General features: G+C 36.9%; 1 protein-coding gene across 4 annotated transcripts in view; it reads right to left on the bottom strand.

Annotated features, from left to right (window-relative positions):
* Positions 1–26,289, bottom strand: part of DNAJB6 (DnaJ heat shock protein family (Hsp40) member B6) — a 61,337-nt gene extending 35,048 nt beyond the window's left edge. Inside the window, exons 1-8 of one of the 4 annotated variants that reach the window (XM_087712492.1) lie at positions 26,131–26,289; positions 15,984–16,073; positions 14,943–15,052; positions 12,892–12,948; positions 12,131–12,241; positions 4,702–4,830; positions 4,067–4,211; positions 3,566–3,636 (exon numbers count right to left, since the gene is read on the bottom strand). In XM_087712492.1, the coding sequence (XP_087568618.1) occupies positions 3,566–3,636; positions 4,067–4,211; positions 4,702–4,830; positions 12,131–12,241; positions 12,892–12,948; positions 14,943–15,052; positions 15,984–16,048 (688 nt within the window). In that variant the 5' untranslated portion in view covers positions 16,049–16,073; positions 26,131–26,289. Of the gene's footprint in view, positions 1–3,565; positions 3,637–4,066; positions 4,212–4,701; positions 4,834–12,130; positions 12,242–12,891; positions 12,949–14,942; positions 15,053–15,983; positions 16,074–26,130 lie in introns of all 4 variants that reach the window. The other 3 variants (XM_087712490.1, XM_087712491.1, XM_087712493.1) reach the window with 3 other exon arrangements.

Raw genomic sequence — 26,289 nt, 5'->3', positions numbered from 1 at the left:
ATGCTTCCTTCACTAACTCAAGCTGTGGATAATACCACTCATTATTCTTTTCATAGCAGCAGTGTTCAAGGGCAAGATCTAATATTTTGTTTATAAACAGCTACTGGGGAACTATATTTCACCATGTGGTTGTAGCAACAGATTCATCAGAATGTGAGAATTGCAAACAAATGAACCAAATAAACATGTCTTCAAAATTAAAGATCCCATGCCATAACTCTTTGCGTTACTTACACTCTTTGACATTCCAAGAACATACTTATCCAGATACATTGTACTGTACAAAGAAGCAACAAGAAATCTGAAATTCGCTTGCAATGTCAGAAAGATTAGTATCTAAGAGTTAGAATAAAGATCCAAATTAGATGCCAATAGATATAATCCTCACTTACCAACTGCCTCATTTAGCATCTGTTCAGTTACTAGTATAAAAATAGCTTTGTGAGCACTGACTGACAATTGCCGGTCAGATGCTTTGCAACCAGTGTGCATTTACCACCATTGCAGCAGCCCCATCACGATTGCCATTTGTGTGCTTTGCAACTGGTTTGCAACAAGTATAGCTAGTAGAGAAGGCAGAAGTCGTACGTCAGTCACCCGATGTTTTTACATAATGACCCGAGTGATTCACTTAACAAAAGAGGAAATTAGCCTCACACAATCCCATGAATTTCTGCTTAGCAACCATAGCAACAGTTGCCAGTACCAATCATGGTCGCTAAGTGAGGACTACCTGCATGCAATATATTTGAAACAGGACAGACAAGCAAGCCAGGCAAGCAGGAGGCCAGGGCTTTGTCAATGCTATGATCATGCAGTGGAAATGCAGAAATTAGCTGGGAAAGGATTCAGCATTCTGACGATATCTGTTCTTGGAAGGTAACATCACATATAGGGTACTTTTGTTAATGAGAATGGATCAGATATTTTGTCAAAAAAAACCCTAAAGGCTATGCTTTCACTTAAGGGTTGGAGGTGAATGCTTTGCAAATAATCCATATCTGATGAGTGAAATTTCAAATGATATGGAAGGAGAATTTTGCATAACAAAGATGTCAAACTGTATTAGGAGGGAAGGATGCATAATTTGGCATTTTTTTAAATATAAAGTTCTGATATTTGAACTGAAACACAGAACTTTAGATTAATTTCAATTCACCAGTCAAGCAAAAATGTCCAAATTAAAACTGCTGGGTACTGCTGGGAATATAATGTGTAGTACACTATGCTTTGATGAAGTAGCATGAAAGCTGTTAAGTTATTCTTCTGGTTCCTGGTAAGTTTTGCCTAATAGCAAAATTTAATAGCTGTTCTACACGAGTGTTAAGAAACAGGTACATTTTCACCAAAAATAGCCCGTTCATGGTGTATTTCAGCAATTTTCATAAACTTAATTAAAAATTAAACAGAAAAATGTCTTGGATTGCACTTTTATTCTGATTTGTTTCTTCTAGCTCACCAGCCAAGATAAATTCTATTATAGGAAAACTCTTTCAAAGAAGCTTAACTTCCAATAATTTTAATATAAAGATTTTATCCCATTGACAAATGTATATTTGAGCTTTAATGGGCCTTCAGATAACCCTCTGAAAGCACAATGCTTTTTAAACACAATTGTTGCTAGGTATTAGAGCATAATTTTGGAACATGTATGTGGTATGTATACATGTTTTAAATGCACCGATAGTTACAACATGCTAAAGCTGATCTCTGAGTTTATCTGAAACTTCTACTGAAATCTCAGTAATTATAACAACCATTCAGTAACAGGCAATGAATAGTTTAGAATTTAATCTGAAATCTGTTGCTCACTTACTTCAGAAAGAAATAAATTGGAGGTAGTTAATGTGTTTCCATGTTAGTATTTATTATTTTTATCGATTATATTTTGTTACTGAGACTTCATTATAGCATAAGCCTGCTGAAAACTTTCTATTTTGTAAGTGAACGCTTTATTTCTTAAAGGAAAGTCAATCTTCTCAAAGAATGTCAGTCTCTCCTTAGAAAAGGGCAAGCAATAATCCGAAGGGCGGTATCTCAAAATCGCAGTAGCCCCATAAAGTTGCCTAACCGTCTTAACAAAATGTAGTTTAGGGGGGAAAAAACAAGTCCTTTTGCTGTCTTCCATTGCTTTGGATAAAATGAAACACAAACTAATGTTTTTCCAGATTCAATTGCATTATTAAAAATTATTTTTAAGACATCTGTGTTAAAACTGTATTTAAACGCAGTAAATATAGTCTTCAACTTACAACCACAATTGGGACCAGAATTTCCATTGCTAAACAAGGCAGTGAGTCACACCTGATTTTATCACCTTTTCCATGGTTGTTAATCAAATCACTGCAGTTGTTAAGTGAATCACATGGTTGTTAAATGAATCCATCTTTCCCCAGTGACCTTGCTAGTCAGAAGCTGGCTGGGAAGGTCACAAATAGCAATCATGTAACCCAGGGACGTGCAACCCTTGTAAATACATGCCGGTTGCCAAGAGCCCCAATTTTGATCATATGACAATAGAGAGGCTGAGACAGTGTAAAGTGCAAGTACTGGTTATAAACCACTTCTTTCAGTGCCATTATAACTTCAAAAAGTAGGTAAACGAATGGTTGTAGGTTGAGAACTACTGTAATGAAACTTAAGCCCTCTATTAGTCTTAAAAATTAATTTCAAAATTGTTTGTTAAAGTTTACCCAATTTAAAGAAATTATATTTGTGTTAGTTCAGAATGTTGTGTCTGACATTAAGCGGAATCCAAGTTTTATATAAAGAATGTGTGCAAAGGAAAAGCTCACAAGAAGAGCTGAAAGCAAAATATAATTAGTATCCTTCAAGTTACATAGGCACATATAAAAGCTACAAAGTATTACCCGAAGAAAGAAGCACCACAAATATCAGCATTTATTCATTTTTAACTTTTTAGCAAAAATGACAAAATACCTAAGCTCAATAGTTTTAATTTATTAGCTTAGGATTAAACATTACACATTTTTGTTAAAATGAACTAAATTGCCAGCAATCATGCAAAAACTAAAAAAAACATCCTTAATTTGTTTAAACCAGAAATGCACCATCAGTAACATGTTAACATTATTCACTACTAAATGCTAAATGCTTGAAATTAAATTTGTCTCAGAAATGTTAACTTCACAGTAAAATATTAATTGGCTCACATATCAACACCTAAAAACAAAAAAATAGCAAAAAAGCAAGATTCATGCTAATATTAGTGTACAATGGATATCCCTAACAATAAAATAAGCTAAAAGTTTACCTAAAATCATGTTTAATATAAAGCAAAGTGCGTACAGAAATTTACAACAATTTTTAAGGACAAAAAAATGGTCCTATTCATGTGGTCCCAGCAATTAAAATGCAAAAAGTCTGACATACGAGCTCTGATTTTTAAATACTTTAGATTATGTATAGTACAATGAAAGAGTTCGTCTGAAATCTTCAAAAAATGTTCCTGTTAATCCGCAAAGGATGCTTGTTATAACTTAAAATTTCTGTTAAATGCGTGCGTTGAATTACTTGTTATCCAAGGGTAGCAGCTGCTCCTTACCATTTATTGTTAAAGACTTTAACAGGCCATCTTCTTCGACCTCTACTCTCTCTTGTCCATTCTCAACAATTCTGCAGGACAAAAATCCATGGAAGATCATAGGTGTTGGTTTTTATTTTTTTAAACAGTAAAAATACAAGCGAGATCTTGCCCATAGTGATTCACTATGAGACGGTATCTTACAGCAGCAAAATAAAGCTTTATTTTATCCACAAGTTTGAAGCAATTAATTCTTCAGTTCTCAAAACTCTTGCAAGATTCTTTAACTGAGCTAGCTTTTTAACTATGATTTCAAGTCAGATCAGATACACTATATCCTTTTTCTTAGGCCACAGGGACACCAACTTAATTTACACTTAACCCCAGGATAAAAAAGATCTACACAACAAAATAAAAACAATGAGTCAAACCTTACTGAAATAGTTACTATATTCTAGTTTTGTTTTGAATGGAAAGAAATATTAACAACTCACTAACAAATTTAAATTTAAATCACTGTACCTCTTTGTAGTGATTTTTCTGCCGTTAACTATTTTACTTGAAGTCGATACAGATTTGAAATTACCCATTCCACTACCACCAAATGATGTGGAGGAGAATGAAGTAAGGCCTCCATGGCCAAGAGAACCAAATGAAGTGAAACCTGCTAAGAAAGAAAAAGTGACAAAATGTATTTGGCCAAGACATACTTCTGCTTTTAGATTAATGGAGAGACAAATGTTTGGAACTATCAGGCCTCTTATTTAAGACCATATTTGTTCATCAGCACTGAGAAATGTTAAGTAATACTACATGTTCTGAATACATTCAAAATACCAAATAGTGTTTTACATCTTTGAAGGGATGGATAGAAACGTATGGAAACATATGGAAACCCAAATATTGCTGATTCCCGTGCTTGACAGAGCTGCCAAATGGTGAGAATCACTAATATTTTTGAGCAGCAAAGGTCCTTCAACCCTGAAATAAACATGAAAAACTCAAATTCCTGGATCCATCTTAGCAACTCTTGCTCTCTTTTAGTTTTCTATTTCTATAATTCTAGCTTGCATAAATGGTATCCAATCAAAGTTTGCAGGCTATAAACCTTTCAGAATTGTCCACATTTCAATGTATACGTTATAATTAAGTCCTACCTGTATCAAAGGAAGAAAAACCGCCCCCAAAGGCAGGAAATCCACCGAAGGCAGAGAAAAATGAACCACCACCTCTGTTTCTGTTTCCACGCGGCCCTCTTCTATTACCAAAAAAATCCTCAAAGGGATCTTCTGCAAATAAAATTAAAAAGAGTTTCAAATTAATCAGTGAATTTCTGTAATAATTAAACAAAATGGTTTTAAAAGATTTAATAATAAACATTTAAATATTAAGATATATCACCAACATAATCTATTTCAATCTTTGGTAAGAGAACATTATGTCACATAAAGATTTTAATACTACATTATATTCATATATATAAAAGCACTACTCATAATTTACAATAGGTCCTTTACCAGAGTCACTCAACTGTCTTCCTCCCTAACACAGGACTAGAATACATGATATTCTGCTTTCCAGTCTGGAATGATTAACCATTGCTCTACCCTTCCTCCTTTCAAAAACATTCAAGGAAATATGCTATGAACTGCAGCCTTTAAGAGTAATTTTTCTAATAAAAGAAAGAAAACAGCAACCTGTAGAAAAGTAAGACATTTAAATTTCACTGTCCACTTCAACTATATTTTTTTGTAGGTTTAGGAACTTGGGAACCTGAACAAAAGCTGCAATGAAGAATCTAAATCTGTTACATTAGCCTGATTAATGAGGTTTTAACCAGATAAATATTTTAAAACTGTAAAAGGTATTAAAACAGCAAATGAAAACATTAAAAACTTACAAGCATCATTCATTTCTCTTTAGAAATTTAGCATTTCCTGACAGCAAAAAGTAAGCTATTAAACCAAATATTTCATACAGTCTTAAAATCATTACCATTTTCTCACCTATGATGTATGTTTGATCCAGAGATATAAAACTGTATAAATGAATATATGCAAAACATTATCACAATAGACGGCACTTTATAAAATACAGTCTTCAATATTTAATTGAGGAATGATTGTCACATAACTTTATAATCATTATATCAATATACAGTCTAAGATCTCCACAGAACCCAAAATACCATCATCTACGTAAATAGGTAATAGATATATGGCTTTATTTGAAAAACTTTGAAAATAGTAATTTTTTCAAAATCACCTACATCAAAGAACTAAGAATAGCAACTTTCAAGCTTCCATATTGCCAAATTGCTACTTTATAAAACATCAATTTTTGAAAAAAGGAGGAAAAGAAACAGGGAAACATTATTCTGCTATTGTATATAGGAACATGACGAAACTCTAGAACTGAACAGTAAGTAGAGTTCAACATGTCCTTAAGATTAGCTGTTTATTATTATATTTTTAGAATGTATCTGAAGATGAGACAATCTGAAATATATTTATGGGTATTAAAGTTGTTTTTAAAACTGTTTTAAAGTGTATCTCATCAAATATTCAGAACAAGTCATTAAAGAATGAGAATGAGACATTCAAAACAATGAATACATCTAAATCGCATTTAAATATAAACAGTCCCTAGATGAATTATGTAATTTAAAAGCTAACAATAGGGAAAAATGGTTACTGCAATTGGTGCATCCAATTGAGAGTAAGAATTCCACAGGTAGGTTGCTCGTGTTTTTCTTGCTAAAGAAACTGCCTAAAGTTGTAATGTTTGATGCTTCAAACCAAAGTACATGGATTTGTATTTATCCTCTTTTAATGAAAGAATTCAATCTCCAACCCTTTTAACTCAACAATTACTTTCAAAGGGATCTCATCAATGGAACCATTATATCCAACTAATTTTCATGAAACTCGCCTTTTACATAAAGGGAAACAGTACGTGTTAATCTCACTTTCATATTTGTACATACAAGTTTCTTAAGATAACATTCTGTTACACACCCCGAGGACCATCAGCTTCACTGAAAAATTAAATAAAAGGGAAGTCTTCAATCACAAAAGGTAGAAGAATCAGTCCGCATTAATACCTTAAATTACAACTAGTAATAGTAGACCTGACTTCTTTTAATGACTAGCACTATTTTAGTATATTTCCACATCACCAACAGCTTAAGAATCTTTCAGATAAAATACTATTCCTGTAGCAAGAGTCTTTATATATTGAACTTCAGCATATTATCAGGTAAAGCCACTGGTGTAGCTGCCTAATTTATTACATTGACTCATGAGCAAAGTATGAAGGTCACTTGTGTACCCATGAACTATATTATATTACTGCTCACTATTATGAATCTATAAATAGCCATTTTTTCTGAGTTACCTGGTGTTTATTTTGTCAATTCAAGTTTTGTTTCTACTATGAATATGATTTCAGAGTGTCTAAAATATTCCTAGGGAAACTTAGGAGTTTAAATAATTCTACGAATATAGAATCACATTTAGTTGTATGCAATTAATTTTATCTGTATTTTGTATCTAAGAATCCAAAATCCAGTTTTTCTATAATGAAATCCCTTAATAAGCTATGTTGATTTAAAACTGTATATACAGCCAAATAATTTTCTCCAAATTGATAATCTCTAGATTTACTAAGAAAATATTCCCCATTTAAAATCTTTGATAACGAAACAAAACCAAAATGAAGTTTATTAAGTTATTCAGATTGTTTATACAACATATTCCCACTTTTAATTTTTTCCATCAATAATTAAAAGGAAATATACATTGTCGCCAGCTGCACCCATTACAAGTTTCACTCAACTACATTCAGATATGAAGATGCTTCTAAAGTGCCATGTGAATCTTCGCCGATCTTTAATACATAAAAAAGTGTATGCTGAATAGAACTCAATGGTTTTAGAATGCTTACACAAAGCTTCATTTGTTTGCTCAATCCCTATGCCCACCTATCACATCAATGACTTAGCTTACAGTAGCCAGCATTTTGTTTTATACTGTAGTTTCATTTTGTATTTCAATATTATGAAAATATGATATATGAATATGTTAAAGAGCCAATTATGCTCTTCGGAGAATTAAATAACTTTTATTTATTACCCAATTATTGTATTTTTGCACTATAAGGCACTCTGTACCCTAAGACCTAGCTTTTGGGGTGGAAAACCAGAAAAAAATCTTCCTCTGTCTCCCAGCATGCATCGATATTCATCTGGTTAGCATCCTTGCAGCAAACAGCAAACATCCTGGTCAGCTTCAGCATGTTATTGCAGCCTGATTTAGCAGAAGTAGCTGATTGGCAGTTGGACTGGTCTCCCAGAATACCGCTGATCAGCTGTTCCAGGCTGTGGGGATCACCGCCGCCTATAGCCACCTCCGCACATCCTGTTTTTGGCCTCTACATGCCCCATTTTCAGCCTCTGCACATCCAATTTTTAGCTCGTTCCAAGTGACCAGGATCCCCACCTGGAATGGGCCGAAAATGGGATGCATAGAGGCCAAAAACAGCCCAAGGGTGGTGGCTGGCAGGTGGACGAGGTTTCAGCAACATTTGCTCTATAAGACACACAGACATTTCCACTCACTTTGGGGGAGGAGTATGTCTTACAGACTGAGAAATACAGTAATTAAGGGAAGACTATTCTGTATCTCAAGTATGTTTTAAGATCTATTTTTCCTCTGCACAAAATGCAAGAGTATAAAGATGTATAAAGCATCCAAACTTGGTAAGGGTTAAAATTTTATTTTCTGACTGCTTGTAACAACAAAGCTATTTGTATCATTAACAGATTTATTCTGTTTTATTAGCTTTTTTGAACAAGTTTTGGGGAGGAAATGAAATACGTAGGTTTCTGGTACATCTACACAGGCAGCTAATTTAATATTCAGGGTGTTGTTGTTTTTTTTAAAAAAAGCTTAGAAATACACTTGCAGTTGAACTTCAAATTTGTACACTTTTTTGTCACTCATTTTAAAATGACTAGTTACAACAATACCATAATCATAAAACACACCTTTGGGTTCTGCTAATTAGTATTCATCAAAGTGACTCTAAAAGCTTTCAAAGCTACTAAAATTTTGTGATGTTAAAATTGTATTTAAATTTAGCTCGTTAGCACAATTGTTTTGACTTTTTTTATACCAAGCAAGCATCCTTTAGAAAAGCGAAGAGACGTTTCAGATAGCTTAAAATTGAATTTATTAATATAAAGGCTTTCATTTAGTAAATTTCCTCCAAATCTGATCCTATACTTATTTCTTCTTCCAACTCCTCCAGAGTTATACTGCTAGGCTCTTCTACCCAATCTTCTGACACTAAACTCACTTCCTCCTCTAAGGACTCGTCTACTCCTTCAGAAAAGTCCTCTTCCTCCACTAGCACATCGTCCAGCTCAAAAGATCCTTCATATTCTTCAAATGCCTCAACAGAATCTTCACCATACTCTTCAAATAGCTCTTCCTCCAGCTCCTCTGCCATTTCTCCTATCGACTCATAACTATACTCCTCCAAGAGTTCCTCTATAGACCTTTCTTCTGATCCTTCATTAGAATCCTCTGGCAGCCAACTGATAAGCAATGAGTAGGAATCTAAGAAAAGTACCAATTGCAGTTAAGTAATTATATAAAAGACATTGGCCATTGAATAATGCAAGTTCCCAAGTATATTCTTAAAATGTAAACTTCCCATGAATTTAAATACATTACTTTGAGAAGGTTAGCAGGATAATACTTTCAGATTCATCAACGAATTAAAGTTATATTTCAATGAAAGACCAAGCTCAGTTTTAAAGCTATATAATCTGAAATAAGAAGGAAGAAGAATGGCAGTTAAATATTTCTGTCTATTCTCTGAAGATATGAGCAGTGCCACACCTCACTGTTTAAGAGTTCTTGTGTAACCTGTTTCATTTTCATACTCAAAATATACTACTACTAATTTTAAATGTTAAACTACTTATTAAATTCAGATTTTTCACCAAAAAATACTCTTGGCTTTTTGGATATCTTCAAAACTCATTTTCTAATACCAGGATATCAACTATTGAATAAATGGAATATGTAGACAATTTTATTATTTATAGTTATTAATTAAGCTAAAGCAATTCTTTAAACATATTCATTTCCATGTTTATTCCTTTTGTACACAAGGAATGAATTCTGGTGGAGTAATTTCGCCACAAAATAGATCCATGCCACTGGAAAGAGGAAAAAGAATCTCATGTTTGTTATATTTAGGATTCAAATGGGGGGGAAAAAAATCACCTTCCTAAGCAATCCCAAAATAGAACAAATATTCAAGCAGTATGTTTCAGCCAAGATCAAAAGATGTAACTAAAATTAACAGAAATCTTGTTCAACCCAAGAGCTTCATCCGTCAGGGCTCCCCATAGGTAGGGCTGGAAGGATGACTAATTTTAACTAAAATTATTGTTTCTTAAATATTTCATAATTTAAAAATACATGTAAATAAATCATAGATGAGGGTCAAGCCATAGGTCGTTTGTTCTAAAGATGAGGCAAATTATTCAAATTATCTGGAATGAAAACAGATTTTTAAGACCAGAAACAACCAGGTTGCTGTATTTTATATTATCTTGAAATTAAATTTAAAATAAGTCTTAGGTTCACAGCTATTTCAATACCAGAGACAGAGATTTCATAGAGAATAAGTGCCTTAAAGAGCAGCTCAGACAAATCTACCCAAGTTTCATGACCTCTAGCCACATAACTTAATCTCTTTGATTTTAACTCCAAACCTTTGCTCACTCCAAAACAAACTTATTTTTAAGTTCTACAGCCTCTCTGTAATTATTAAGTGAAAATGAGAGGTACAATTATGTCCCCAACTATCAGGGCCGACTCCACACATTAAAACAAATTCTCATACAACCAAGTAAACATATATATTTTTTGCCTAGAAGGACAAAAGTCAAACTATACAAACCTATCCTAGGGAACACAGAAAATCAGTTGATCATAGCTACAATTGAAAAAGACTCAGAAAAAAAATCTGCAGTTGCACTCTCTAGCTCCAGTGTATTATCCATCACAGCAAGCAAAAAGTTTTTCTATACCAACCCCAAAACAGAAAGTCCACTTCTGAAGTTTCTGAATTTTCTGAAAAGAACATTCTCCACAGCTATAGCAATAGCAGTTAGACTTATATACCGCTTCATAAGGCTTTCAGCCCTCTCTAAGCGGTTTACAGAGTCAGCATATTGCCCCCACAGTCTGGGTCCTCATTTTACCCACCTCAGAAGGATGGAAGGCTGAGTCAACCTTGAGCCGGTGAGATTTGAACCGCTGAACTGCAGATAACAGTCAGCTGAAGTGGCCTGCAGTACTGCACCATAACCACTGCGCCACCTTGGCTCTTCATTTAAGCATTCAACTTTTCCAAAGTCTACATAGCAAAATTATATCTGCTGGATTTTAATAGCAGGGGGTGGGGTTCCACAAACAGCAAGTATCCTCCAATCTCCAAGCAGCATTTTGATGTCTTCACATAGCATAGAATGAGAAATCCATTGATCAAGATTAACTGATGTTCTGGATAGATATGTCTCCAACAAAATGACGCCATTTCATTCAATTGTGAACTGTAACTGTCACAATGTCTTGCTTTAGTTGAGAAATTTGGTAGTTACTGGGAAATATTTTTTCTTTAGTGTTCATGTCTATAACCCACTAATCCAAAATTATTCAAATCATCCCGTTTGGTTGAAGAAAAAATGCTTTCTGCATCTTGATTAAAAGCAACTGTACAATTGTGACATTTCTGGTACTTTTATACTGTAGTCCTTTGTTAAAAAATGTTAAGCATATCACAACATATAAAGGTTTTTGTGTTTTTTTTTGTCTTTTTATAACTCTGTATTCCTTGCTTTACCTATGTGGAGTTCCCAGCAGATATTTTCTCTTTGTGTCCTGGTGGAGAAATATCTGTCACTGCCTAGAACTGAACTCTCAACCTGCTAAGTGGGAGGCGAGTGTCTTCACCATTTGACTACTGCACCGATATAAAGGAAAATGTAGGATGTGATTTACAATTCATTTCAAACTGAGTAAAAAAGTTGAACTCATTCTAATTTTGTCTAATTGGAAAGCTTTAGAACTTTCATCTAAAATGTTAAACTATATCTATACAACTATAAAAGATTAGAGCCTCCTGAAGTTATTGCTGCAATTTTCAAGAAAAATAGGGTATCTATTTATTCAGGATGGTATGTGATTTCCTATCCTGGGTATTGAGACTAGAAGACCTCCAAGATCCTTTTTAGCATTGTGATACTATGAATTAATCAATTTCAAGGACACCATCAAAAGAAATTAATTCTGAAATATTTGAAGGGATTATACAGATATAGGCCACGGCTTATTGCACAAATCTTCAATATTCCAAACTATCCAAACAAAGAAACCAAATCAGATTTTGAACATATTGAGAGTATCTTTTTGCCAACATACTTGGAAAACCAGAGGATTAGAAGCAGCAATTATGACAATTCTTAAAAGTAGGGGGAAAGTGAAAATTTAATTTAAAAGTACTCACCAAAGAAATCAAAAGAAAATGGATCTCTTCCACCAAAGAAGTCCCTAAAGACATCCTCAGGATTCCGGAATGTAAAACCATATTCAAATGGATTGTCAAAATGGCTTCCACCTATAAAAAGAGTATTTAATATTACATTTTCCAAAATATTAAAACATTCCTTATATAATTTATCAAGAGAACTATTTTAATAACGAATTGTTGTAATAACTGTATTTCTTGATTTTTTGCCATTTTATCAAGCTCCGCATAGCATGTGACCTCATGCTGGATTAGAGATAGGATGTAAAGATTTGAATTAGATGTAGCCACAGTTGGGAGTAGACTACTGAAAACAATGAGGCTTGTGATATATTTATCAGAATTCTTATTTATAAGCCAGAATCCAGATTTAAATTTTCAATATCCTAATCAAATCAGTACACACACCTATTAATATCCATTGACAAACATTTCCTATTTTAAATTAATTTTTATTAAAGAATTTTTACACAAAATACAATTTTTAAAAAATGATAAATAAAAAAACAAAAAAGGAAGAAAAAGAAAAAAGATACAAAGAGATTCCAAATTTTTACTACAATTATTTTAGCAGTTATTTTATTTTATCCTCTCTTTCCATATTTTTATCCTCTCTCTTTCCATATTTATTTCATTTTATTCTCTCTCTTTCCAACTCCTTTTTAATCATTAAAACTATAAGTAATTTCACAAACATTTACATTAAAAAAATAGAGAAGCAATATTAAATCCTTACATACCTCCACCTGGATTTAACCCTTCTTTTCCATATTTGTCATAGATATCACGCTTTTTAGCTGCAAAAAAGGAGGTAGTTAAACTGCAAATATAAATCAAAGACAAACTATTCTGAAGATCTCATATTTATTCTATTCTATGGATTCCCCTCTAAATATCTCCCAATATTAACAATCCTATTCCGCAAAATTCCCTGACTTTTAAAAGACCAGATTGAATATACAAAGGAAAAAGAGAAGACAGACCAGCCACTTCGAGTACTTCTTTTAAATCAATCTCTGGTGTTTGCCATAAATCTGAAGATTATGAAAAAGCTTTAGGGAATGCATTACAATTTCATTCATAAAGGGACCACCAATATAATTCTTAAGTAAGATGAAATATGTGACAAAATGTACATTTTTTTCTGAATAAATAATTTGATTCTGGGTTATGCAGCAAAATACTATTTCTTTTTAAATTCAGTCAAAATTTAGCAAAATGTTCAATATGACAGACTGAGGAAGGGTTTCCTAAATCTTGCAACCACACACTATCATTTGTTCAGGACCTATAGATTTATATGACAAAATTTCCTAAATCTTTCATCATCACACTTTTCTTTAATGTATCGTTTGAACTTATAATATTGGCAATTATGACCAGAACTTGCATTCTGGCTGACACAGCGCCCTGCAGTACCATGCTCACCATTTGCAATCTTCCCTATCGTTTTCCCACGAGCAAAGTCAATAGGGAAGACCGCAGGAAGTCAGAAGCCGCGGTCACAAGATGACCATGCTTAACAACCTGCAGTGATTTGTTTAATAGTAACTTGAACTGCCAAAACTTCCACATAGAAATGGCATAGTCACATAGCATCACAATGTTTATGACTATGTTGCTTAGTGATAGAAATTCTAGTCCCAATTACTATCATTAATTAAGGACTACTTGCAATCTTAATTTATATATCTTCCGTAAATGAATACAAATGATATGAAAAGGATACAATGAAACTTTGGGAAAGATAGATTTATTTCAACAATGTAAAACTAAGAGATACTTAACATCTTTTCTTGCTCTCTTTGCATCTGCGCAAAGGAGATTATACTTTGGGAAAACCTAGCAGAACAGAAGAACAGAATATTTGCTAAAATTCTCAACTGACATATTGGTGGAAGGGGAGAGTGCAATTAGATCAAGTTGCTCATCAGCCTAATTTATATAATTTTCATTTCAAGTAGTTCTTTACTTACAACTACAATTGAGCCCAAAATTTCTATTGTTAAATGAGACATTTGTTAAGTGAATTTTGTCCCATATTACAGCTTTACTTGCCACAGTTAAGTGAATCACTGCAGTTGATAAATTAGCAACCAAGTTGTTAAGTGAACCTGGCTTCCCCTTTGACTTTGGTTATCAGAAGGTTGCGAAAGGTGACCTTGGGACACAGCAAAAGTCTTAAGTATGAACCAGAGATTGTATTCTATTTTCTTCACTACCGGTTCAGGAGTGGGAACGTGCACATCTGTTTATGTTTATGCATGTGCAGAAGGTTCTTTGTGACATCAGGTTGGGTAGGCGGAGCCTTGCACCACCACTACCGATTCGCCTGAACCAGTGCGAATCAACAGCACCTCTGATATGAACTAGTTACCAAGAATTTTAATCATATGATCATGGGGATGCTGCAAAGGTCATAACTGTGGAAAATGATCATAAGTCATATTTTTCAATGCCACTGTAACTTGGAACTGTCACTAAACAAACTGTTATAAATCAAGTACCACTTGTGTTTAATACAAATTAGATAAATATAAACTATCTTTCCCTTAAATACTCCACTTACTCCTCCTTAACAGCACCTTATTTTCCTTCCCTCTCCATAGCAGCTGTGAACAATTATCCAGTGCAGCATATCTTTTATTTTTTCAAGGAAAATCCAGAGAATGAGAACATTTCCACCCAGTGCAGTCTTGCAGAATTTCTTTGACATTCTGAGACCAAATATATATGCAATAGTTTAAGGTATATTCTAACTTCCACATGGAATCTTTCATATTTTACTCACTATCTGACAGCACTTCATAAGCTTCAGCAACTTGCTTGAATTGTCTCTCAGCTTCCTCTTTATTATCTGGATTTTTGTCAGGATGCCATTTTAATGCAAGTTTACGGTATCTGAAATCCAAACCAAAGATACTTTATTCAAGAACATCGCTGCATTAAAAAATAACAAAAGAACAAGCTAGCCTGATGAACTAAGAATTTTTAACAACTTAAACATCTATAGAAATACTAATTGCAAATGATAATTTCCTAATGCATCATCAATATAATAATTTGTCCCAATGGATTACTTAAACTTGAGAGATTTATCTTGACACATTGTAGCACTTTGCAAGAACTACTCAAAGAAGGATTAAACCATCTGGATGGGCTGTACTGTAAGACACAAAAGGGCACAAGAGAAGGAAATAGGGAGAAAACGCAGTAGAGAAAATTCACAGGAGTTCTAAATTCTATAAACAGAATATAGGAAAAAGTACTGAACCTTAATTATTAAATTGTTTAATTAAAATGTCATCCATACTCTGCAGTTCTAAATAGGATACCAAGTGCCATAATAATTATACTATTAACTATTTACTGGATTCTATTCTGATAATTTTATAAATCTACATATGAAATGTAGGAAGGAATGATTAGGAAATCAGTATTACCCACCAATTTTTTAAATTTATCAGCTGATCAATAAACTTGTCCCAATTCTAGGGAATATTTTTGTAAGATTGGTGTTTATACTTGATGTAAGTTCCTGACATATGATTTTTTTTCAGCAGCTATATTTGCTTGAACGTTTTAAATTACTTCTGCTTTAAACAATCTTTTGCGACTAATAAATATTGAGCTGAGTGACCAATCATAATTTCAACCATAAGATTTGATTCTAGGTAAACATATAAATAAACACCTAAGTGATAGTAAAGGAAACAAAGGAAAACTGTTTATAGACACCCAATTTTATGTGATTTAAAGCCTCCTTCAAAAAAAAACAGCTAATGCAAGGAATACAATATAACTTGCTACAGTTTTAAAAATGAATACTTACGCTTTTTTAATGTCTTCTTGAGAGGCATGTTTATGCACTCCTAGAACTTCATAATAATCCACCATGTTTTATTGTGTTTGGGTAAGAATCCTGTAAAACCAAGACTTCATTTCAATATACAAATACAAATTTCTCTTAAAAGGTATGATGCACCCTATAAAAATATGGATTGTTAAAAGTCTGCCCAAAAATATCATTGTAGGAAAAGAGTTTTGTAATCAGTTCCTGGCGGGCCCTGGCCCGGTTCCAATCCACCACCCAGTTATTGAGAACTCCAGGTCTAGACCACCAAACAAAAAATTAGCAAATTTTTGAAACTGCTTTTAATAAAAAATTTAAACAGGTAAAATAGTATCTGAGTCTTAACTTTTGACAAAAATTGAGAAGGCTCAACCAGACAAACATTTTACAATCATCTGAAATATTTTTTATTCAATCAAAAATATGAAGATTTTCATAGGAAAGGAGCACTTTTAGAAAAAAATAAAACCAACCCATCATATTCTTCTGAAAGGAATATTACAGTAGAAGGGCCTCTTATGTTGCATATTCCAACTATATTGCCATGTTAAGTTTCATCCAAACTATAATACTGTAGTACTTATATCCTATTTTTTTATATCCTTGACAAACTTTCCACTTTTTATAACATTGTCAAAAGACTTCCAACAATAATTGTTAGATTAGAGCCCTCAGTTTTAAACAAAGAATATGATAAACCAATGAAATGTAATCTAAATTACAACAAAAATAGAATGCCTAAGCTAGGAAAAGCAGAAGAAAAGTAACAAAAAGAATTCAATATTTTATTAGGTTGATAAACCATTATTTATGAAAAAAATATTGTTATTCTGCAGAACAAAATTTTCCTCTTAATACAATATCTTCCTTTACTGTAGAAGAGTATTAATAATTTTCAATCTTTCTTGTATACCAAATGCAAATTCAAATAATCTCTGATTAATATCTCCACCCACATGAATCATACCCTCATAAAGGAAAACTGAAACAGAATTATGTCGTTTTCAGGGAAATATGATAAGTACACACCATATTTCCCTGAAAATAGGATCCAGTCTTATATTTTGGGGGTCTCCAAAATAAGCATGATGACTTATTTTTGGAGATACAATATCAGAGTCCCATCCCCCAGACACAAACAAGAGGCTGTGAGTGCACAGGGACCGATGGTGTCCGGTAGGAGCTGCAGGGCAGTCTGGGGCTGCCCAGCCAGCACAGCACTGATGAGTTGCTTACCTGTCCAAGTAGCAAAGAGGGGAAGCACGTGACCCAGACGCACTACAGAGGAAAGCCGAGTGAGTGGGGCGGAACCGGTTGCCAGCCGTGACTCATCTTCACGCAGTGTCACCAACAGCAGACAGAGGCAGAGCCACTGAAGGGAAGGCAAACAATGCTGATGCAACGTGTGGGCTGCAGGCAAGCCGAGAGATGTGAAGAAAAGCCTCCTACGGCTAGCTGGCCAGCCGCCCACCACACCTCAGCTCACCTGAGTCCCACATAGCATGTCAGGATCACCTGCCTTCTCCCTACACAGCTGCCTCTGTCTGCTGCCAGGGCACAAAAAGCTTCCTGTGTCCAGCCGTCTGCTCCAACCCACTATCGGCTTTCCCACAGTCCGCACGTCCAGATAGCCAGCCCGCACAGTGTGTTGGATCACATGCCTCTCCCCTGCCTCTGTTTCCTGCTTGGACAGGTAATCAACTTACTTGCACTGCATGGGCTGCAACTGCTGCCGGACACTATCAGACCTCGGGCCTCCAGTGCTGGCCACCCCGAACACACACACAACACACACACACATGGCTGACAACCTTAACTGTGGCTTATTTTGGGGTATGGCTTATATTAAGAGCATGCTAAAAATCAAGCTAGGTCTTATTTTCTGGGTAGGTCTTACTTTTGGGAAAACGTGGCAGTTAGTAGCAAGTATTTTTTTTAATCAAGCAGTTTTAGCTAGACTCTTGGCAAGCAGAGATACAAATACAGATGCTTGCAAACTTCCATAATCAGTGAATGTGTTTTAATATTTTATACTATGTCCTATTTGTAAAACTATTTTTAACGTCTACATATTTTAGCCATGTAATGATACCAGTATTATCAGTTTTGATAAAAGCTACACTGCAATGATATATGATGGAGATAGTTATAAAATCATTCATGTAAAGATGCACTTTCGCTACCTCAAAGCGTGCTGTCGGCTTTCAAATGTTTTGCGTGCTGAGACTGGGAACTTCTGGGAGCCATGATCTTGTGCAACTTCAGGCACCCATCCACTTGCAGAGAATGGGGGCCTAAAGTCCTGCAAGATCACAGCACACAGAAGCTTCAAGTCTCTGTGCAAAAAGTATTTGCAAGCTGAAGAGAAGCTTGAAGGACCACAATTTCGCTGCCCCAAAGCCTTCCATTGACATGCAAACATTTTTCCACATCGAGACTGGAAGCTTTTGGGGGAGACCCATCTAGGTTTCCATCCCAGCAGGCAGCCTTGGTGAGCCCAAAAAGCCAAGCAGAGCATAGCAGTTATAGCAATAGCAGTTAGACTTATATACCGCTTCATAGGGCTTTCAGCCCTCTCTAAGCGGTTTACAGAGTCAGCATATCGCCCCCACAGTCTGGGTCCTCATTTCACCTACCTCGGAAGGATGGAAGGCTGAGTTAACCTTGAGCCGGTGAGATTAGAACCGCTGAACTGCAGATAACAGTCAGCTGTAGTGGCCTTCAGTACTGCACCCTAACCACTGCGCCACCTCGGCATGCTCGTCCTGCTCTCCCTCTGCTCTCACCACTTTGTTTTGGAGTGCCGGGACCAGGCAAAGAAACCATGACAGAGAAGCTGGAGAGGAGACAGCTCACTAGATCTTCGCAAGGTGAGTCTCCACAGGTCCAGTGCCTGTGAAAACCTGGTGCAGCAGCATGAGCAAGGAAGCAATTGTGGGGAGCATGAGGTATCTCAGTGGATCAGGGGAGGCCTTGGGTGATCTTAAGCAGGTGGCCTGTTTCATCACTAGTCCCCCCCCAATGGCCTTCCCCACCCTAAGATACCTCATGTACTTAATGCCCTGTGCATTTGATTAGTGAATGGGTGGGTGAAAGCAGGGAGTTTTCAAGTTCATTTTATGCGATTCACTCAAACAATCCTCGGGTTACAATTGTAATTTGCAGGCTCCATTACATTTGTAATTCGAGAACTATTTGTATAGAAAGAAAATAGAAGGGGAGTAAAAGAAAAATAAACTGACTTAATCAAAAATAATTCTGGGAAAAGCACTATCAAACAGGCTTCTCTCCCAGACGGCCAAAGGAAATTAAGTGTGCACACCGAATGTATGGCCTGAAAGCGACCCCGCCTTTTATGAGGATAATCCCTGCAGTTTTCTTTGCAAGTTTTTCAGAAATGGCTTGCCACTGCATCCTTCCTAGGGTTGTGACACATTCTTAAAGCTTATAATCATATCGCTACCAAATGATGTGGCCAATTTGGAGTTGGATTTTGGTTATGCAGAAAGGCAACCAAACACTTAAAATGTATGGACAATCCTGTAATACCCCTAATTACCGGGGGGGGGGGGGGAGTGTCTTCCCACATTTAGGCAATATTTCTGTGAGACAAAGATCAGCTGGACAATTTGATGTTACTTTGCTGTCAGACACCAGAACTCCACCTTCCCTCATGTCTTCTCGCAAGTGCAGAAGGCAAAAACTTACAGTATTTTTCAGAGTATAAGAGGCACATTAGTTTTTGGGGAAGAAAACAAGAAAAAAAATTCTGCCTCTGCCTACTAGCATCCATCAGTAGCCATCTGGTTAGCGCCCTTGCAAACAGCCTGACCAGCTTCAGCATGTTATTGCAGTCTGAATCAGCAGGAGCAGCTGATTGGTTGAATCAGACTCCTGGAACACCGCCAATCAGTTGTTAAAGGCTGCAGGGATCGCCACCACCCATCACCACTTCCGTGCGTTGCGATTTTGGCCTCCAAAGCATCATGTTTTTGGCCGGTTCCAGGCCATTCCTGCCACCTGGAACTGGCTGAAAATGGGGAGTGTGGAGGCCAAAAACATGGCGCTTGGAGGCGGCGATGTCCTGTGGTGATCCCTGCAGCTGGAACGGATATAAAATGGAGTGTGCAGAGGCTGAAATCGCAACATGTAGAGGCAAAAAACAGCCGAAGGGTGGGGGCCAATGTGTGGGTGGGGCTTTGGCAATATTCACTGTATAAGACGCACAGACATTTCCTCCCACTTTTAGGGAGAGAAGTGTCTTACACTGTGAAAAATACAGCATTTCATTTGCATAAAGATTAGGATAGGAAAACAGCAGGAATATGTCCCAGTGGCTCCAACATGCTACAATCTATTATAAAAGAAAGAAAAGATGTTCAAATCCAGGGGTGTCAAACTGGATTTCTTCGAGGGCTGGATCAGCACTGTAGTTCTCTGTGGGCCGGGAAGGGAGCGGGGAGGGGAAGACAGAATGGACTTATCTTGTAGCACTTTTCCGGCCAAAATGGGACGTGTGGAGGCCCCGCACAGCCTGTTTTTGGCCTTCCCAGCCTCCAGCAGCATTCTGCCAAAAATGGGCCTCACAGGGGCTCCACACAGCCCATTTTTGGCCAGCAGAATGCTGCAGGAGGACATGGAAGCCATAAACACCACCCTGCAGCCCATTTTGGCCAGCAGAGGCACCGCGGGCCGGTCCTATGATATTTCCAGGTCAGTCCTGTGGGCCAGATTTAAGCATCCTGCAGACCGGATACAGCCAATGGGCCTTGAGTTTGACACCTCTGTTCAAATTTCTTCTTCCTTTTCTCAGAAGTGCAAGAATGGTTCATAAAAAACAAAAAAGCAAACTACAGTAATATTGTGATTTATCCTAATGCATCCATTCACAATCTAATTCTTTATGAAAAAACTAGTAACTATATAAAATACAGATATCCAAGTCAAACGACATTTGATTACATTAGGAACATGGCATGTAGTTTTCTTGACAGCAGTATGAAATTAATTTTTAAGCTTCTGGCATTTTTTTCAATATCTAAATGTAGCTTGCAGGTCTAGTATTATTATTTCTTTAAGCAAGCATGAATATCGGAATAGATAACTGATTTAATTATATCAATATAAATCACTAACAAATAGGTGCAACCAGATTTTTTTTAGCTCAGCCAGGGTTAATTAGATGACAACTTATATCAAGTAATGTATTATACCCATTTAAAACCTTGTAAATATTGATGTGCTCAATAGTATTTATCTTGCAAAGGCTCAATGCATAAGTAAACATTATTCTGATATTACAGAATTACATCTTGGAAACTATACTGAAGACAGCATAAATACGTTGTTCTAATTACAACACTATCTTCTGAAAGATGTGAACAGCTGATTTCAATGAAACTGGACAGGCAATCTTGTTAAGAGCCAAGGTGGCGCAGTGGTTAAATGCAGCACTGCAGGCTACTGCTAGATCAGCAGTTCAGCGGTTCAAATCTCACCGGCTCAGGGTTGACTCAGCCTTCCATCCTTCCGAGGTGGGTAAAATGAGGACCCAGATTGTTGGGGGCAATATGCTGACTCTCTGTAAACCGCTTAGAGAGGGCTGAAAGCCCTATGAAGCAGTATATAAGTCTACTGCTATTTCACTGAAATCAGCTGTTCACAAACACCTTTCAATAATGATTACATATTAGGAGCCATTGCTAATTAAGATAATATATTAAATATGTCCCTAGTATTATATCAGAAGTTGGCAGTTTAGTGCTCCAGAGCTGATCAGTATAACTTATAGCAACAGACTTGGGAGAGCAAAAAGCAAGGTACTTTGTTTCTTCTAAAATAAGTGTGTATGTGTTTGTGTGTGTTCTGGTGTCAGAAAGAAGCCTAAAGAATATATGACAAATAAAAGGGGAAGAGCCAGGAAATAGAAGGAATGGCTATTAAAAGGCAAAATGATGGTAAAAAAGGGCTATGGGACAATATACTACACAAAGCATCTATGGACATCTGGAAGGATGATATACTAAAAATAGTAGCAGATGAAGGCAACAAAGCAACCCCACAATGCTGATGACTATTGCACAAATTGTTATTTACTTCTATTTCATCAAAATAAGGCATGATTCATTGTTTCAAAAGTTACCAAAGGAAGGCCAAAAGCAAAGGAGATGTGAGTATAAGGTTGCTTCAGAGCATACAGATTAATAATTATACAGATTTCTAACTGCAAATCTATTTTCCATGGAATATTTGTTTACTATTGATATAATTTCAAATAACAGAATTATGAACTGCTGACACTTTCTCTTACGCCTTAGATTGAGAAAAGAATATTGTATTGGCTGTGCCCTCCTCTGTACCCTTTTGAAAATTCAATTTGCAAGAGACTAAAATATTTTCTAGAACAATATGGGAGAAGCAGTTATATATGCCTACTATAAAAGGTAATTATATCTTCTTCAATGAAGAGTCTGATTGACCTAAGCTTCTTTAATTAGCCGGAAGAAACTGCAGAATCTGGGATTTCATATTATTTTTCTACCATGAATGCCTTCACTACGTATGGGATAATTAATATCCATCACAAAGAGTGCATAAAGTCTGTGAACCATGAAAATATTGATAACAACTGCAAAGAGAAAAGGCCCTCAGAGAAGACCTCTGGACCAATACAGCTTCCAGACAGTCTTCAAGAGTGACCGATAAAATGCACATTGTATCACCCAAAATGAGAGGTGACTAACATGCTTATAACAAGCATAATTAGAGTACAAGATAGAGTTGTGCAAAGGCCTATCTGACCACAAATGTCTTCTACTCTTTGAGGTGGAACTGTGAGCCCAGAAGGCCCCCCAAAGTGTTCTCAGTTGTGGACTGCAAACCCTTCCAGAAGGAAAAGTGCAAAATCTCCAATTCCAGATACAGGTGGGCTAAAATCCCACTGCTAAATGGACTCACTAGAACTGAGTTGAAGCACATTCTTCTCTATGCAGGCACCTACAGCATCCAGACACACAAAAGAACTTGCCGGGATTATCTGCGTAGCCAGAGGCGAAGTTAGACAACTGAATATCATCAGCATATTTCATTCCATGTGGACAAAGAACGTCATTCAGCAGCTTTATGAAGATACTAAACAAAGTACTATTTAGAACACTTACTGTCAAGAATTATTAGACTGAATAGAGATGGATGTGGTTTTTTTAAATACACAGGAATATGTTTTAATACTTACACAGATAGCCATCACCTTACAACAGTTCATTTAGTTCAACATTACAGCAGCACTGAAAAAAGTGACTTATTGTTTTTCACACTTATGACCATTGCAGCATCCACATGATCACATGACCAAAATTCAGACGCTTGAAAAATGACATATATACTTATATGCTTATACTTGCAGTGTCCTGGGGTCAAGAGCCAAGGTGGCGCAGTGGTTAAATGCAGCACTGCAGGCTACTGCTAGATCAGCAGGTCAGCGGTTCAAATCTCACCGGCTCAGGGTTGACTCAGCCTTCCATCCTTCCGAGGTGGGTAAAATGAGGACCCAGATTGTTGGGGGCAATATGCTGACTCTCTGTAAACCGCTTAGAGAGGCCTGAAAGGTCTATGAAGCGGTATATAAGTCTACTGCTATATAAGTCTACTGCTATCATGTGATCCCCTTTTATAACCATCAGACAAGCAAAGTCATTGGGGAAGCCAGATTCACTTTCGATTTCGATTTTTGATTTTATTTAGTTTGTATGCCGCCCTATTCACGAGAGACTCAGGGCGACTCACAATAAAAAGGGGACAGCAATTTAAACTTCAACAACAGTCGTAACCTCGGATGGGGCTGGATAGTTCAACAGCCCCAGGTCTGCCGGTACAGCCAGGTCTTAGTTGCTTTGCGGAAGGCCGGAAGGGTAGTAAGGGTCCGGATCTCAAAGGGGAGATCGTTCCAGAGGGCCGGAACAGCCACAGAGAAGGCCCTCCCCCGAGGAGTCGCCAGCCAACATTGGCCGGCAGATGGAATTCGGAGGAGGCCTAGTCTGTGGGATCTGATAGGTCTTTGGAAGGTGACTGGCAGGAGGCGATCTCTCAAGTACCCAGGTCCGATACCATGTAGGGCTTTAAAAGTAACGACTAGCACCTTGAAGCGTGTCCGAAGACCAATGGGCAGCCAGTGCAGCTTGCGGAGGATAGGTGTAATGTGGGTGTACTGAGGTGCACCCACGATCGCTCGCGCGGCTGCGTTCTGGACAAGCTGAAGTCTTTGAACACTCTTCAAGGGCAGCCCCATGTAGAGCGCGTTACAGTAGTCCAGTCTTGAGGTGACTTAATAAGTGTGATACTAATTTAACAACTGCAGTGATTCACTTAACTGTGGCAAGAAAGATCCTAAAATGGGGCAAAATTCACTTAACAAATGTTTCACTTAGCAACAAAAAAATTGCCTCAATTGTGATAGTAAGTCAAAAACTATTTTTTTCTAACAGATTTACTAAGAAAATGGTAGTGTTAGGTGAAATATGTTATCTATAAAACAAACATAGCAGTAAAACTCTTTTAAACCCTGTCTACAAAATGTTTCCTCCCTACCTCGAGGAAATTTTAATGGCCAGCTATTCTTTTAATTTCTATCACTGAAATTTTAAAAGACACATTCCATGTAATATTACTTTTAATAATTATATGCATGATGTGTGAAACATCTGATGCAAAATTAGTTCTCATTTCAGCTAAAACCATTTGCTGCTTTGTGGGGAGGAGACTATCATCAATAGTCCAATTCAGAAGAGACAAATCATTTCTGGCAGTAAGCCTTATAACAATAAAATATTTCACGACAAAGAACAAAAACTAAACCTGGCTAGTTCCCTTCCTCCACTTCATTGGGCAATACACAGAACAGAAACAATGCTATCAGCAATAAATTCCACACACAATCACATTATCTTGTTGCAACAGCATTGAATCCTTGTTGTGCTACTGAGCTTAGCTGCCTGTGCCATACAAACTTTCCATTCACATTACCCCCAAGGTGAAGTACTTCATTTAAAAACAAAGCAGTTGAAATAAAAAATATCTCTTACCCCAAGAATGGATACTATGCATGATTTTATCTATCTCAACATCTTTCCCTTGAAATAAGATACAGTTCCCTCATTTATAAAAGATGATCCTGAAGCGATGTTTCCCAACCTATGCATGTTTTAAGATGAGTGGACTTCAACTCCCAAAATTCTCCAGCAAGCAAATGTTCCAACATTTATTAGTAAGTGCTTATTAATATGATATAATAATATATATTTTATAATATAAATGCCAGTATAACAACCTATGGTGAATTAATTAGAAATATATAATATAAATTATAAGAATATATATATTAGAAATATTATATATTTCTAATTAATTCACCATAGGTTGTTATACTGGCATTTTAATTATTCTTCATGGTCATCCTTTGCCAATCGCCCTAATTTTCCTAATTCCCCCCCCCCCTCAATCTTGGCACCTTTAAACTTTAATCCCAGAATTTCCCACCACAGGTCGGATGAAGCGTTCTCCAGTCCAAGCCCGCCCGTCTATTAGAGGCACCCTAGTTGGGAAAACTCTGCTCTGGCGGACTCTTCCCACCTGCAAGGGGGGCCCTTTTGTGCTTCTATGGAGCCCTCGTTGTCTTCTCCCAGATTTAGCCCCCACCCCACCCCGAGACAAAAGGCGACTCCGCGGAGAAGGGAATGGAGAGAACGGCAAGAAAAAGGAGAACTGGAGCTCAGGCAGCATCCAAGATGAAGGAGGCCTCCTCCAAGTTTTCCCCACCGAAGACAGTAAGTAGGGAACAGGGCGGGATGTCATTAATCCAACGCCCCCAAACCCCCCCCCCCCGTATTGCAGGCGACCACTCCCCTCCTTTTCTACAGCGCGCGGCACGCTTTGGCCAATCAGAGGAAGCACGAGCCAAAGAAAAAAGGGCGGGGTGTGGAGGGGAGCGTAAAACCCGTTGCTGAGGGGGAAACCTCCCCCCCCCAATTTCTCTGTGGTGCCGTCGCCACCCCTTCGATCTCCCCCCCCCCGTGCGCGCGGTAAATTGCTGATGACCCGTAACTGTTTTTCCCGCCTTTGGCCGCCTCACCCGCTCGCTCCCCCTTAGACAGCCGCACTCCTGTCTCTTCTTCTTCTTTCTCGGCTGCCTTCCCGCTTTGGTGGTGGTGGTGGTGGTAGCAGCAGCAACAGAAGCAGGAGGACTTCCACAAGCTTCTGGCAGGGCCGCAAACAGGAAGTGCGTCACGCG

The sequence above is a fragment of the Thamnophis sirtalis genome, unplaced genomic scaffold (genome assembly GCF_051295495.1).
Source record: "Thamnophis sirtalis isolate CommonGarterSnake01/CBP01778 unplaced genomic scaffold, rThaSir2_p1.2 scaffold_4, whole genome shotgun sequence".
In the NCBI taxonomy this organism is placed as follows: domain Eukaryota; kingdom Metazoa; phylum Chordata; class Lepidosauria; order Squamata; family Natricidae; genus Thamnophis; species Thamnophis sirtalis.
The sequence above is the reverse complement of the archived record's forward strand: the minus strand, read 5'-3'. Positions and strand labels throughout refer to the sequence as shown.